Raw genomic sequence first — 17,076 nt, forward strand, 5'->3', positions numbered from 1 at the left:
TTTTAAAAAAAATACTAAAAACAATATCTGTTTTTTTTGTTTTGTTAAGTGCTTCAGGCATGTCTTTGAATTTCGAATTGCTGTAATACCAGATGCTATTACTACCCCCTTCTGAATACAGTGTTAACCATGCATTTACCTCTGTGCTTTGCCAACACAATCCTGCTATCCGGAGCAAGGTAGGCCTAAGTGCAGCAGGGGCATCAGCAAGTGCTTGGGGGCTTTGCCAGCGAAGCCTTCTATCATGTTAGAGATCAGCAATATATGTGTGAGTTATCGACACACATAGTATTTATTGAGTACAGATCTAGCTTTGAGACGCAGCAGAGCTCTTTACAGAGGTATACAGAGGTATACACCAATACAGATACATAACAGAGCGCTTTACAGAGGTGTACAACATTACATATGCTTAACAGAGCGCTTTTCGGTGGTAACAACAGAACAGATATATAGTGGGGGATAGGATACGGAGGGGGACAGAGGAGGGGTACAGCTGTAGCGGGTGGCGGGGAGGAGAGGGTCCGTCTGCATTTAGCGAGTCATGTCACGCGAGTGGCGACGTGCTGGCCTGGGTGTTGAGGAGAGCATCCTTGAAGATATGGGTCATAAGCATTCTCTTATGCCCTTTTCTTTCTAGATGGATACCAAATGAAGACGGAACCCCAATATTTACAATGACCCTATCTCTTCCCATCTTCCCCTCAAATGCATGTTGACACCCATTATGGCCTGCAAGCTACCTTGGAATTTGGAACACCATTTCAGTTATCCCCGTTTATTAGATGGTGTAGGTTCTATTATACACTTTTAGATGATCCTATTCCAATTTAAGACCTATAAAAGGCAGCTGTCCTAATATGTTGAAAAGGTTGCTTCTAATTACATAATTGCTGATAGCCTAGCAGGCAGGGGTGGACTGACCCATAGGGAACTCTGAAGATGTCCCGGTAGGCCTCTGCACCCTGGGCCTCTTTTGTGTGGTATTTCCAAATGTTCCCATTGGAAAAGGGTTGGACTTGCTGAAAATGTGTCCTATGGGGCCACTTTGAAAATGATTTCCAGGGCCTCTTTTGGTTCCCAGTCCACCCCTACCAGCAGGCTCCTATTCCCTGTGTGACTGGCTATATACTACCTGCCATTTACACAATTTCTCTATGGCATATACAGGCGTTGAACTAGAAAACATTTTTTATTAGGGGAGTATTGAAGTTATGTATGAAGCATTAGCATTTCATATGCACAGTTGAGTAATGCAGTAAGCTTCACATATTTTGTTTGCAGCCACTTTTTATTATTTCAATAAACAGATCAGCACACTAACTCTTCAATTCCTCATTAAGAACAACACTTTAATAAAGTCAGCATGACATGACACCTTTCAGCACACTGTGTTTGCATTTGACAGTAACCGGTTCCTGTGCCAGTGCATATTGTGGTGACTGCTCTGGGTGTCTTGTGTGTACTGTTGGGACAAGCTTTGGCAGATTCAATGACTGAGCACACAATAAAACAATGTTCCATATGAAATCATCTTCTATTTATATATAATTATACAATGTTTAGTGTAATAGAAAACCATGATGTGTCCAGCAACAAGATCAAACAAATCGATTTTTTACCTATCAAAAAGTATAAACAAGCACCATGTCCCTATTGTATCGTCATGATGTTCTTCCACAAATATTTGCAGGATCTACCTGCACATCCTCAAGTACTGCAGGATAATACCCGGCTCCACGGTGGTAATCACTGTTTCCTGAAATTGTTCAAACAATTGGATTGTTTTCCTGACAGCTGTTAAACATGTGGTTAAACCTAAAAGTGAATATGCACGACATTACCTTTTATTCTGTGTTCACAACATAGGTATTTGCCATACAACAACACTGTTGCAAACAAATAGATAAATAAACAATTGGGCCATAGAGGTTTGAGGACATGTTCTCTTAAGAGTCTGTGATGGTGGTCTTGAGTCAGGCCACTACATGTGTTGGATAACACTGTATCCCACTATATGGGGTAAGTAGTGCTGAGAGTACAGCAGTAGCTTTTAAAAACTCTGGTAGCAGAATGAGCATATTTCGTTACTTCTCCACCAAATTGTGGCCATGGATCAACGTCGGGAAACACATCTCTGGTCTTTTGCTAAAGTTCTACTTTAAGAGCTATCCAGGACTGTTCACCTCTGAAATGAGCTGTGGCAGATATTCTTCCATCACCTAAGCATCCCTATGGTACTCCAAAATGGACAACAGCACAAACTCATTATTTGGTGAATTTACTTCCAACATAGACGGTGGTGATGGTCTTCCATTTTTGAAAAATTAGTAAAGGTATTTCTGCCAAACTCAGATGAATAAACCTTGTCTCCTGACTTGGTTTCAGAGAGTTGTATTACCTGTTGGTTCATACATTATACATGCGGCGTGTTATAGCTCATCCCAGGAAAGCAAATCCACATTGTATAGAAACGTTTCTAGTTAATGTATTGACTTAAACCTCTAATGTTGATATAACCTTCTTTGAGAATGTAGTCTTCATAATTGACAGTACAAATAAACTACTCTCCAGAATACTGTTACTCATGTATGCTATTTATTACAGCAAAAGTGAGAATGTACTTCTTACTTAACCCTAATGTTGATATTACCTTCTTTGAGATTTTAGTCTACATAATTGACAGTACAAATAAACTACTCTCCAGAATACTTTTACTCATGTATGCTATTTATTACAGCAAAAGTGAGAATGTACTTCTTACTTAACCCTAATGTTGATATTACCTTCTTTGAGATTTTAGTCTACATAATTGACAGTACAAATAAACTACTCTCCAGAATACTGTTACTCATGTATGCTATTTATTACAGCAAAAGTGAGACTGTACTTCTTACTTATTATGGTTCCCTGGGACACATTCCATCTCAACGGATTTACTCCATATTACTGTTACTCAGGAGGACCTTACTATAGTTCTTAACGCACCATTCAATATACAGCTGCCTATGTATATTATAAAGATATTATACTTCTTTTCATGTCACTGATCCTACACGCATTAGTTTGTCTGAGTACAGGTCTACCCTGCAATTTCCAGAAAGTTCAACAAAGCAAATGTTCTTCTAAAGTAAAACAATGTGTTCATGGGGGACCCGCGTAGAATCAAAGATAAGTATTTCTTTCTAGCTCATAGAATACATATCATTAACAATTCAAAATGTATCATCTCCCATAATATTAACCGTTCAAGGGTAGCATGTAACAGAACACAGTCAAAGATGACCACATCAAGCAGAACTCAGGATTTTTGGGTATAGGAGTTCCATGCTTTGTAAAGTTTGGAATGATGCTCGGGCTGTAGCAGAATGATAGACAATACATTTAGGCATGTATACTAACTTTCATGGCACAATAATATAGCGTTAGGGCATGTTTGCTATATCTGTGAGAGTGTTTGTTATTGGAAAACCATCTTCTATACACTCTGGGTCAACTAAAATAGGGCGCAAACTCGGCTCTTCATCCCTATAACATTATACACTTTTTAAAAATGTATCCACCATACATGAAAGGTGATGCATATCATATAAATACTGAATGAAAAATATGCAAATTACAAACTGAATATATATGAGCTGAAAGATCCTATAACAAGAACTTTTAAATAGAATTCAAAATCCGATTTCCAAACAAAATTGCCTGGGCCGTTGCATGCCTAAAATGCCAATTCTATATATTACAGCTGTTATCTAAAGTACTCGCTTACCAGTTAGTCTGACCAGGTCAAATAATTGTGCAATAGAATGGCCAACTACAATGTGGCTGTAATCAAGACAATGTGCTGCCACAGGATAGACATTTGCTGGCCCCATCAGTGATGCAAGTTCTTTCATAAATACCCAAAATTAGAAAATTGAAATCAAGATCACCTTCACAGAGTCTGCATATACACTTTTTCAGTTTTTCTTAACCCATGAAGACACATTCTGGCCCTCTTTAATATGCCTTCATTCCATCTTTCACACCTTTAAGCTGCTAAAACAATTATCTCTCCATAGCCGCTATCCTTTACAAAGCACATATCTGAAATATCAACTTCACAATGATCACTTCCCCAGATGTTGCATGTAACCAAAAATAGCATTGCTGCTAAAGATATACAACCTCGACCAAACACATGGGGAAGTTTAACAATCTAACGCTAAGCTCCTGATCAGTCCTATAATGCGGATGTGAGCAATAGCCTACTCCAAGTACTTCTAGATAGCTGGAACATACTATATACAATTCCAGTAATCCTTCACCCCTAACATACTCCAACTTTAAGATGAGAGAGTAATACTTAAGGAGAAAGGATACTTTACATATTTCTTTCAATATATCTCTCAACTATGGTCAATGGCAGGCTCAGTCAAGACTGCCAGCAATTGACCTTCATTTTTCCGCGCAAATGCACACAATTATTACTTCCCACAGCATGAATGTCTTTCATGTCACTTCAGGCTAACATAGTAATCTCCATGTCATCCATTCTTTTCAATGTCTGCACATGCTCTGCCCTTTCCCTAAGGGTAATCCTTAGAAGCCTTGCACATTCTGCTGTGCCCAACTGGCAAGTTTCCATAAAAAATATTACTCTTGATTGATTCAAACACACTACAACCAAATGTCTCTCTAATATTGAATTCTGGATTGTCCAGAGATATCACAAACTGACCTGAGATGCATCAAAGCAGTTGTTACTGCGAGCGAAAAAAACACAATAACACCTAACACCATTGATAATCTCCCATTTGCAAACAAGCCTTATCCTGTGCTGATATTTGGTGATGCAACTACATTTGATACACAGCTGGGCAAATGGTGAACTCTTCTTTTGTCAATTACAACAGAAACACATATATTTGCCACCATCCACAAATAATTAATATTACATGCCACATCTCAATGAATGCTGAAAAGTAGCCATGCACCTTGGAAGACCAAAAATTGTGGCCACCAAAATAAGATAAAAAAGGACATGTATAGCACCATCTTTGAGTGTAAAGCTAGGCTCACAGTAACGTTACTGATAAACTCTATATTGAACGTACTCTCACCAAACATGTTTACTGCTGATCCCGGACATAATTCAAACAGAAGTTATAGATCTACCAAGTAGGTGCAGTCCTGTTATGAACATTCATACACCTTCCATATTCTGCCTCCACTCTAAAGGTAGTTGTAGATTATAAGTAGCAGGCCCACATTCTGAAATGCCCATCATTGAGGCCTGAGATATATAAAAAAGAAAAAAAAACAGACCAATGTATCATGCTGAGGTATAACTATGCATAGAAAAAACAGTGTAAAATAATCTTGAATGGGCAGAAAACAAAAAAGGAGACGCCCAAGCAGGCACATAGCCTCCATCTGTTGCATATATGAAATCACAAAAATATATATGTACATTGACAGTTTTATCAAGATTTTTTGAGATTATTTGTTTTTAATTTGATTTTAAATAGCTACCTTGATTTAGCTCATTGTTAAAGATCTACATTTTAAAACAATGTTATCAAAGCCGTATCACAATTGGTTTTCGACAACTAGCAAAAGGTTATATTTACAGTCAATTTTATTGGCAGACATTGTTTTCTGTTTTCTGTCAAGTTATTATTGAAATTCAATGATTTATTCATCCACAGTATGAGGTTCATCAGCTAAAATAAGTGGATATATATCAAAAGGTCAAATGATTTTAGGGGTAGTACACCTCCTTATTTTTGTTAAAAAGAGCCCAAAGGGTAATATATACAGTACAACATAGACACAAAAAGACAGATATAATCAGTAACTGATAGGTGTGGCTGAGCCTCCTAATGCTAATATATTTACAATTGTACTAAGAGTTGCTAGAATTGGCTTCCATTGAATGGTTGCATATATATAATAGACTACCTTCGCTATATCTATTTCTAGTTTAGTTCTAACATCAATATGTGAACTTTATGGCAAATGTGCCTTGTTGGCAGACACGTCAGCTGTTATGCTCCTGTTTCAGTACTTGTACTTTAAAACTTATTTTTCTCACTGGATGTTAGTGACGTTTCTGAAGAGCTAGACATATTGCTCCTCAGAGTATGAGAATTATCATAATTCATTACACCCAGTTCTTAAACATTAATTGCAGTTCTGAGTAGATTATAGATGTTTGGAGATGCCTGAGGGCAGATCAATCTCATATTGAAGTGTATCCCCAATGGTCTGTCTCTCTCTCTAAAAGCAAGGTGGGTTTCTGAGAGGCAGTGGGCCTGATTCACACACTGAATTTCAATGGGATGTGTCTATTGAACAATGTGAATCAGGCCCAGTGTCTCATCTACTGCATTCATGATCTATAAAACTCAAGGACCACATGATGTCCTGAACTTGAGATGTGATTGTGGGCGACCTCACGTTGACTCTGAATGTCCTAACAGTGGTGCATGTTGCTGAGTCAGAGCAACCTATTTAAAGCCCTTCGAAGGAAGTTTGCATTATTTTCAAATTTGGCATTGTAGCATATTACAGCAGCTGGATGCAAAGTGAAAACATCCTATCATGAATAGAAGGAAAAGCACTTTGGGAATCAGAAATGTTCCATCATAGTCAGTTGATGTGTTTAACAAGGAGATCCCTATAATCAACATTGATGTGTACGTTCAGCAAACCAGTGATCTCCAGATTAGTCTTTTCCTTCCATACCATTCACCATAACAACAGAGAGCCACGTTGCACATTCAGTCATAGAAAACAGTAGTTATAGGAAGAGCTAAACAAAAACACTGGTTTTAAAACTGGCTTGATGATGTAGACTTGTGGAGATGAAATGATGCAAATACTAATCTAACAAGAGGTTAACAAGTAAAAGAATGAATTGTAATCACATGAAATCATGATTTCTGCCCAATGCTTCCAATTTAAATGACAACACATCAACAGAAATATCTGTCTTCTGGTGGTTTAACAAAGTAAATTACAACATCACGTTGGTAATCATTTGTAGACACCTTCCTTCCAAAGGCCTTGCTCCTAATTAAAACCAATTTACTCTCAGATGAATAAACCTTTAGATTTGGTTTTGGTTTTCATCCACTGATTCATTTAACACAAGATGGGATACCAGCATGAGTACTTTTGAAGACTGGAAATAAACATTTCATCGGAAGGACTGTAGTACATTTTCTTGCAAAACCATGTTTGAAGAAGGGATATTTATCGGGGAAGGACAAGATCTACATTTTCCAAGGCTCTCAAGTCCAACAGTTCTGGAATTGACTTCGCAAAGCACAGACCCATAACGGGGCAACTATTTGTTTTTTACATTAAGTGACCCCAAGAAGTAAGAGTGACTGCTGGCCACCTGCTCATGCTCTGTAGAAGGGAAAAGTGCACATGTGGGAATGCAGTTAGATCAAGTTCTTTGTTGGCTTAGATGCAAGCTTTGAGTGCAAGGTTGATTCAGGCAAATTTCGTTCAGTTTTCTCTAAAATTCTTTAGAAGATAATAAACCATAAAAAGAACCAGTTTCTTCTGTTGTTGGATGCATTTGAAGTAATCAATTTATCCAAAAGTTTTTCAAATGTAGGAGATTGATGATCATTTATTTAGTTTGCACTTCACTGTTTAAGCCTTTGTCTGGGCTGGGCATGGTGGAGAAAAGAAGTCACTCGTGATGGTATTCACTAGCATGTGTCCTAAGTGCATTGGTGAAACCCTGAGTAGACTAGAGACACACTGGGCAAAACAAGGCACATTTCATATTAAACACAGACCACAGACATTTCTGCAACTCTAATGAAATATACTATCACATCCCACTGAACACTGATTTTTAATAACTATATACTCTGATTTAATTCCTTGAGTATGCATCCATATATTTCTCTTTAATAAATATACTGTTGTATTGATTTATGGCACCGATATCAACCACACTTTCCTCATTTCTGTAGACAATGTTCTTTGGTGGACATTTGGATTTTCCTTAGATGATGCTTGCCCATCCACGCATCTTCTGCAAAAGGAAATATGTCTAATCTGCATCTTTAACAACCAATAGGGGTAGAAGCTGTTGGATCCTTCTTGGGAAGCATTCTGTTCATTGACCAGGACACCAAACGCAAACTGGCCTATTCTGAACACAAGATAATTGCTTACAGGTCAATTCTGGGGCACAACATTAGTGGCATGTCACATTCCCCTCTGCACATTTGACTGTCACATATATTTCAAGTAAATTACTTTACTTAGCTTTACAAGGGCACGTTTAGTTGAATCAGTGCTCTTTTCTTATTTGTGCCGTGTTTAGCAAACTGTAAACGCAGCTTAAATATAAATTATTAATATTATACATAATTCACAAGATCCCTTGAATACCGGAATCCAAAGATAACCCTCTACACACCTCTGTGGCATACCATGCTTCTGGCTACCAAGAATCCTCTTGTTTATAGCTACAAAACCAAGAACATAGAAGCTGATGTGAGTGGATTGTATTATTATATTGAAGAGTAAACCCTCACCTGATCATGGGGTACAGCACCATCTAGTAGACTGAACACATGGAAGAGTGGCTTTGTCAGTATTGTGGAACTGGAGCTTTGGACTAAGTGAGCAACCATAGTTTTGCTTGTGTATTCTCTTCCACTAATGAGCAGATGTGTACCCCAAAAACTGTGTAAAGAGCATCCCAACTTAAAATGCATCATCATGTGTCCAGCAGCACGTAGATGACCATGAGAAGATCATTTTTCAATTCTCCCTGGATTTCAATATTGCAATAAAAATGATTGCGGTTTCTATATCTGACGGTAGAAAAAACAACTATGAACCTCACATCATTTAAAAACAGACCGACCGGCAGCAGATGTTGGTTTTCATTTCCTTACAGGACTCCAGAAACAAACAAATCACAAGTAAAAAGCAAACTCCAAAGGTTCTGTAGTTTCTTGCCAGGGAAGAGTTCAAGTTTCGGCTTCAGTCCACAGCACCTCACACTAAGGTCCTTTTACGTTGCTTGGCCTGGCAGCAAGACTTGCATAGTAAGCACACTGAGATGGATCGCATTGTCCGTTTGATCCCGGGGGACCCTGTGGTCCAGTCAGGCCCATCATTCCGCTTTCTCCCTGCGGACCTGGTGTTCCTGGAATTCCATCTTTGGCATAACCTGGCTCACCTGGTAGACCTACAGATAAAGCGCAGAGAGAGAATATATTAGACACTTTGTGGACGCCATGTGATCACCCAAAAATTAAATGACTTGGTCTATTGATAGTATGCAGAATTTGTTTCAAATAGGCAGGGAGCAGACTAGATTCAAGGTTTTTTGTCTGCTTGTAGAGAAGTAAAATAACCTTTCCATGCTGAGGTAGCACTGTTTTGCGGTTTCAGTATTTCTACATGCGCGCACACACGCGCATGCACACAAACACACACACACATATTTACCCATTAGATAGGCAACAGTGTTAAAGTCATTATGAGAACTAACACCCAAACAACCGTTTTATATTCGCACTGACATTCTGTTTAGTTAAAGGCAAAGAGAGGATACCATTTCACTTATGAATGCCTCTAAAAGCACAGTCAGTAACATATATTTTAGTAGTTTGTTGGTGGGCATAACACATACCTGGGGACCCTGGAAGCCCCATTTCTCCACGCTGGCCAACCCCTGGTTCTCCACGCTCACCCTTAGCACCTCTGTCGCCTGGTGAAATAAAAGGCAAGGTCATAGATTCATTATATGATGTTTTTGTTGGCAACGAAAGAGAAACACTGTTTCCAAGCGTGAAAAAAACCCATATTAGACCATTAGAAATATCTGTTGTTGTTCAACTATTTCGCTTACAGTAGAACAAGTCATCAGTCATTTTCATTTGTTATTTTCTTTAATTAATGCTTTAATATGGAAAGTTAACTCATTCTATTCCAGCCGTAGTGCTTAGTACTCTTTCTGTATTCATACACAGCTTAGTGTCATAGCTGAGTTACTGCAGCTAATCTACACAATATATTTTTCACTTTTTTAGTTTGGTCTCTTAGGTGTCGCTTGCAACAAACACCTGGTATCACTACATATCATCCCCACCAAAAATATCGCCATATATATGATTGTCTGGAACGGCCATGGCAATATTTCAGGGGGGGATCATTTGATAATTTGAGGTTTGTCCCCCACTCCTTTAAAAATAATGCAGGGGTTGGAAGGATGTCCCCTGCAGGTTCCATGCCTTAATATTGCTGCAGAAATATGACAATATTTTTGTATGGTGATATTTTTGCAGGAATATTAACACATGGAACCCAACACCTATCAGTCGAAAATATTGCAGTAGAGGACAGATAGTGAGGAATGGCACATGAGGAGGGACACACGAGGAAGGACACACAACTTGCAGGTGTTGTTTGGTTATTTGCCCACCTATCGGCTGCCCATGGCCATGCAAATTCATATGGCCATTCCCACCCACTGAAAAGACCTCCTCATGGGAACTGTTTGGGGGTGATTATGAGTAAGCCGGTCTGGGATAAAACTAAAATGGCCAGTACTACCAACTCTGGCATTTTTCCTGAGACGGCTCACTCCAAGTCTGTAGTACCTGCCTGGAGTTCAGGACCCTACCAGCAGAGAAATCACTGAAGCAGCAGCAGCATTGACAACAGTGCAGGTGCTTCACTGCTTCCCATCTGATGGGTCTCCATTGGAATGGAAACTTACTGTTACTCTGCCACCCCTAATATCCTGGTAATACCAAGATATAGGTTGGCAGAGACAGTAAGGCAGGTTTCCGGTATCCCACCGGAATTACTGTTGCGGGATACTGTGACAGCGGTAATGACCATCATTGAGCTCGCCTTAATCAAAGCTTACAATCAAACTTTGCACTCAAAGTGGCTGCCAGTGTTTTTTTTTCAAAGCATTCTTCTTAGATTGAATGACCTAATAGGAGTTGTACACCCGCTATGGGAATACTCCAAATGTCTTAACCAGCTCTGCCTTCAACCGCTCGATTTATAAGCACCCCTCCTGTTCTTCGCTGATGAACTGTTAAAAACAAGCATTGCAAAGCCAACAGTTTTTACTTGTAGAGAAATGTTAGGCATTTGAGTGGCACTGCATTAGATGCCCAGGTACTCACACCATGTTGCACCTGATACCATCAATGACCAGTTACTACCACTATGACAATGCCCGGCATGTGCCTTTCCCATGCCTACAAAAAAGAAAGCCCAAACTGTTGGCATTGCCAATGCTTGTTAGTATAGTACTGAGGGGTGGCACCTGTGTTGTGCAGTGTGGTGCTTTTTCGAGGTATTTAAACTTAGTGTGAGCGCACAGATTTACACTAACGCTTCTTGTTGCTCTAGTTGTAATGATCCCTTTCCAATTCAAAGCACATTAGAAAGCTTTTAGGGCCATTTCACCAGCATTATATCTACACCAGCGGGTAAAGGTGTGGTATTGGTTTCTGTTCATTCATGGTGGTATGGAATATCTGTAATTGGTGAATACCACCTGTGGTAACTTCTACCAGCATGACAAATATCACCATTGGAACAAATATTTTAGTACATTTCCTACAGTCAGTGCCTGTATTCCGTCTTTGGTAAAAATGCAACATAGGTAGAAAAGCACCTGTGAAATGTGCCACCAAAACAAATGAAATTTCCCTTACGCCATCCAATGTTTAACCTGCCTTAACATGCCTTAGGATCTAATCTTATTTTTGGTTGTAATTATCACAATATTAAGATGTATTATTTTTCTGTGACGGTGACACGTTTTCCGTCAGTGCTAATTTTACCACCTGCGCTAAATAAGCAGAGGAGTTTTTTTTTCATTATAGTGGTATTTTGTAGTGTAATTGGCAGAGCTGTTGCAGTTTTAAATGTCAAAATATATTTTCTTGCTGTACTATACATTCAGGACTAACTCATTGAGATTTTGAGACCAAAATCCCTATAATTCACAGCAACGCATGTAAGGAGGTAATCAATCAAAAATGAAATAGTTACATTGATGCAAATTTCGCTTTCAGAGAAAGAGATGCAAATATAGTTCCTGACCGGAAATTGTTGAATTACCAAGCAGACGTGTCCAATTCAAATGTGAAGGCACTGTATATGCATATATACATATATTTTTAATTATTTCTGCATAGTACTATATTCATTTACTCAGAATCTAATCTCCTTAGTCAATGGTCTTCATAAGATCCATAACGTATGTTTTCCAACTCCCCTCACAATCCTCATTAGATGTTCCACAGTGTGGGAAAAAAAACTGGTGGTTAATCAGTTACCGACACTTGTTTTGGTGGTAACGGAATTGCTTCAATCTGTACCTCCACCACTGAAGGTAAATGTGCCAATTTAAGGTAAAATATGTACCGAATTACTGTGTCAAAATGACTGCTTGCAGTAATTCTGCTGAAATCCCCAAGGAGTGCTAAGGATTCCAAAAATGTGGATTAACACCACCTTACCACTACTTGTAATCATATAGTAAATTCACAGGACCGAGTGGCTTTATTGGTAATTGAGTTTGGTGGTTATTTGGAGGATCTACCACCAAATTACCAGCAAACTCGTAATTAGGCCCAGAGTTCAAATGTTAGAAAGTCTGATTGGACCCATTTCTGCACTACCTATAGAATAATATATTCTCATTCAAAAGAAAAAATCATAGAAGTAAGTGAATTTATTTGTTCTTGTTATAAGATGCCACCATGCTAACGGTTGTATTTTTGTCACACATAACAACATATGTACTCACCTTTAGGGCCCATAGGGCCTGAGGGTCCTTCTGGTCCCATCTGACCAGGATTGCCAGGCTCTCCAGGAGCGCCAGGTCGCCCAGAATTCCCATCTTTTCCAGGAGATCCAGGAGGGCCAGGTTTGCCATGAGCTGCCTTAACGTGTGCAGGCTGCATTTGAGCCATGAGGTAGGCTAGTTTGTCTGTCAAAAGAAATCCAAATTAGATCAATTTTGAGAATTATAATAGCTGTAATATGGGAAATAACCGCACAGATGTATTTTTACATGGGCCCTCATTATAATTATGCCAGTCTGGAAGTAAGTGTGCCTGTAGCAACCTACCGGCTACCTTTCCAGACAACCATACTACAGCAATGCTGGTAGGGGCCACAGATCCAATGGCAGCCCTGACCTGCCGGGTTATCAGGTCCCTACCGGCATGGTCGTCACTCAAGCAACAGCACCATTAGGAACGGTGCCGGTGTTTCAGTGTCCCCATTCCCGTGGAGTCCAATGGGACTGCACGGGAATGGGAATTTACTGTTTCCGCGGCCTGCCGTAATATCCCAATGGCACCGGGAAGTCAGGCAGTGGAAACAGTTATACAGGGTTGCCGGTAACCCGCCGCCTTCTGGTGGGTTTTCCGTCAAACCATGTGATGGGGCCCATGATCATTACAAAAATAGTATATATTAAAGAACAGTCCAATCTGCATCAGAATAGTAAAACAACATTAGGAAAGCTGACAAGAAGGCATGCACGTGTGAAATAAAAGGATGGGCACCAGAGCAAGGGCGATATTAATATTTGTGTCATGGCTGACAAAATGCACAGAGAGTGCATGCTCTCATGTTGTAGTTGCCACAACATTGTCACTAGAGGGAGCACGTACAATCAAATTATATTCAGGCTCATGGCTCGAGGCCCCCCTGATCCCTGCCACACTGAGTTTTCCACATCATCATCAGGCCTCATACTTAGGAGGGAGCTAATAATTATTTTCGACCCAACCAACCCTTCATAAACTAGCCCACCACAGCCGGTCTCCTTACCATCCATTTTAGGGACAGGCACATGGCTAATAGGCTTCTCTGTGCATGTGACTGTGGCCTACACAGTAGCAGATATGAGAGCTTTCAAGTTGATTTACGAAGCACAAAGCAGCCAGTACAAGTCTAGGCCTCTAGGCCCTGGAAGTTGATAGACCACTCTAGGCTCGAGAATCAGGACAGCATGGATGCAGTATCCAGAGCATCCTCATAAAGCTGAATTCAAAGCAGCCAGTCCAAGTCCAAGCATCTAATGCACCTGGAGCCCAAGCACTCCCAAGAGGGAATTAATTACTGTTTTTGTAGCCCTGTCAATTGTCTGTAATTGATCCTGACCATAGACCTGGGATGCTGCCATTGCCCTCCATCTTGGTAAAAGGCATGTGGCTGAGAGCCTGGGCACATGACCCACTAAACATCAATCCTTAGGCCTCCTACCACCTGCTGCCAACATCAAAGGGCATCTTAACTAAGGGCATTTCATGTGTGGCCCTATTAGAGTTAAGAAGGGCTGATGAGTTAACCCCTCATCCCACGTATCCAATCCAATAACCTCCACCCCACCCAGGAACAACTAGCCAGCACATCTTCAAACATGTATGTGAGTTTGCTTTTATATTATTACAATCTTACTTTCTAGACCTTCTTGAATACATTGCACATTGTGGGATGTCTTAACCCACTAATCAAAGCCCTGCAACATCACTGTGCATTGCTGGCAGCAGAAACATCATAATGGCCGCCGGAAAGCATGCTGCTCGCCAGAAATCACCAGAAAGTGCACCGTGAAAACCTGAAAAATAGGCCACCATCTACTTTTGCCTATGTCAGTGGTAACACAGGAGACCACTGCCAAAACCCATCATTTGGCTGCTCACAGAGCAAAATCATTGCAAAAGAAACAGAGCTGGTTTCAAAAATGTGTTTTTATTTGGTGTCAAATTTGTAAAAATCATGGCTTACAAACAACCCAAAAAGATCCAACCTCCTTGTTGGGTGGTCAACATCATTCTCCTGCAAGAATCTACATAAATATAAGGTCCACAGAAGTATATATATATCTGAACAAAGTATACTTTTGAGGATTGCTTGCTGGAAGAAATCTGTCAAACATGGGTGTAATACCGTTACTCACCTCTACCAGAAGCCAGCGTTTTAAAACCATTTTGGGTAAAGTTGAACATGGAACTCAAACTATGCCAAAGAAAGCGCATCTGTCATTTTTGAAATCTTGACTTTGTTTCTGAAAAATCTACCTTGATTAAAATCTCTGTAACTTTTGAACCGCACGTCCTAGAACCTGCCATTTTAAAGCTGAGATCCTAAGCTTTCCAACCAACCCAAAACGACATTCCAATTCCTTATAGTTTTTCCTTAATTGCGTTTCCCGCATGCGGAAAAGTTGCTGCGAATTGCAATTTAGCTCCATTTCACCACATGCTGTTTCTTGTTTTCAACTGCTGAAATTCGTTTTCAATCTGATAATACTTCAAGAATCATTGCTAGTGTTGACCTGAACCAATCCAAACTAACTCCACTTATCCTGAATCTCCTTTAGTGAATTAAAATCATTTTAGCATATTTTCCCTTTCATTGCAATCACATTCAAAAGTATTTTTGCCTGTTTTAAAATCATAATTGTTTTCTCTAAGCTTGCTGGGGGAACTGGGATTGAACTGCATTATTGATTGTATTCCTGAAACCTGTGTGCCCTCATTTCCATCTCGTCATGTTGCATAGTGAGGGGAGTGAGTAATAACAAAGGAAAAAGTGATCATATTATCTTTTGATTGAAATCATATCAAGTTTATTTCTGTGTTGCATTCTTTCCCATCATTGCATTCCCTTGAATCATACAAAGTATTCTCTGCTACCTTATCCTTTCTATTCCTACTCCTAACTGATTAAAGAGATTGTTGATATTGTAATATTACCCATTGCTGCACAATGTACATATTCATACGTGTGCTATTCAGATATTATTCTATTCATAAAAGTGTGATATATATTGTTCAATTCTTCAAATAAACCTTTTAATTTTCAAAACAAACCTACTTCTTGTCTCAGTGAGGTCGGGGAGATCCAAAGAGAGGGGCGTTATATAAGGGTTCATCATCCAGATTTAAAGAACTTTGACATAAAAAATATATAAATAAGGGCTTCCATTGGGTATCCCATACTAAGCATTGACTTAGTTGGAGTGCTGGATTGAAGTCACTTACCACATAGTAAAGATAACCTATACACCACCTCACCATTAATGGGCATAATTAATCCTCCCTAACACTTAGTCAATTAGGATTTGCTTATTTGTTGGTATAAAGAAATACTGTCCATCTATGGACTTATCCAAACTGTTGTATATGAATCATGGTCACTTAAGACCCGTGTACCTGTTTACCCAAAGTCATTCTGTCGCAAATTGTCTTTCATATATGTTGGTCACCTAGGACCTGTGCAATTGTTTGTTTAAGGGGATCATGTCTGTCTATGGCTAATCCAAAATCTTTGTTAAATGCACCTTGTTCACTTTGGAACAGTGCACATTATGTTTGAGGGGATTATGTCCATCTATTTCTTACAAACCTGTTTTTCACCGTTGTGAATGCCTTTTCAATGCCTATTGCACATGTACCTGTTTGTTTAAATTGCATCCTGGGGCTGGTTTATCCTATGTCCCATCCAAACTATTTTAATTAAATTCAGGTTCCCTCCCAATTAGGAATCACATATTTCCTTCCTTAGATGAAGGAGTCATCATGTAAAGCCTTATGCCATTTGCCAATATTGCACAGCCACAAAATAAGTTGTTTTATATATGCTAATTGTAGAACGTCACATCAGTATCAGCAGTCCATTTTGCAAATAGGACAGCCATTGGTTATTTCAGCCCTTTTCCCTTACCAAATTCATCTGCCCAATTCATCTTCTCACCACTATATAACAGAAAACGGTTTATTCCTTACTTGTCTCAAGAACATAACATATTCCAATTGCCCCAATGTGAGTCTAGAAAATACCTTAGCATAGCATAGATGTTATATTATGTTGGCCGAAAGCCAATCGCATCATATGACCAGCATAACCAGATACAGAATCGTCAGCATAAATATAGAGCGTCCATTTTGTACCATCGTGATCCACCATTTGCTTTCTCTTGCTTTCTGTTCAAACGCTTTGCAAAAATGTATTTAATTTCGTTCTGCTCTTGCACAAAGCAAGGCCACAAGTTACATGTTG

General features: G+C 39.4%; 1 protein-coding gene across 1 annotated transcript in view; it reads right to left on the reverse strand.

Moving 5' to 3' along the window:
• Positions 1 to 1,270: 1,270 nt before the first annotated feature.
• Positions 1,271 to 17,076, reverse strand: part of COL22A1 (collagen type XXII alpha 1 chain) — a 1,250,061-nt gene continuing 1,234,255 nt past the window's right edge. The window contains exons 63-65 of the mRNA XM_069621676.1: positions 12,806 to 12,988; positions 9,659 to 9,736; positions 1,271 to 9,211 (exon numbers count right to left, since the gene is read on the reverse strand). Coding sequence (XP_069477777.1) covers positions 9,024 to 9,211; positions 9,659 to 9,736; positions 12,806 to 12,988 — 449 coding nt within the window. The 3' untranslated portion in view covers positions 1,271 to 9,023. The remainder of the gene's footprint in view (positions 9,212 to 9,658; positions 9,737 to 12,805; positions 12,989 to 17,076) is intronic.

The sequence above is a fragment of the Ambystoma mexicanum genome, chromosome 5q (genome assembly GCF_040938575.1).
Source record: "Ambystoma mexicanum isolate Mex_15411 chromosome 5q, UKY_AmexF1_1, whole genome shotgun sequence".
In the NCBI taxonomy this organism is placed as follows: Eukaryota; Metazoa; Chordata; class Amphibia; order Caudata; family Ambystomatidae; genus Ambystoma; species Ambystoma mexicanum.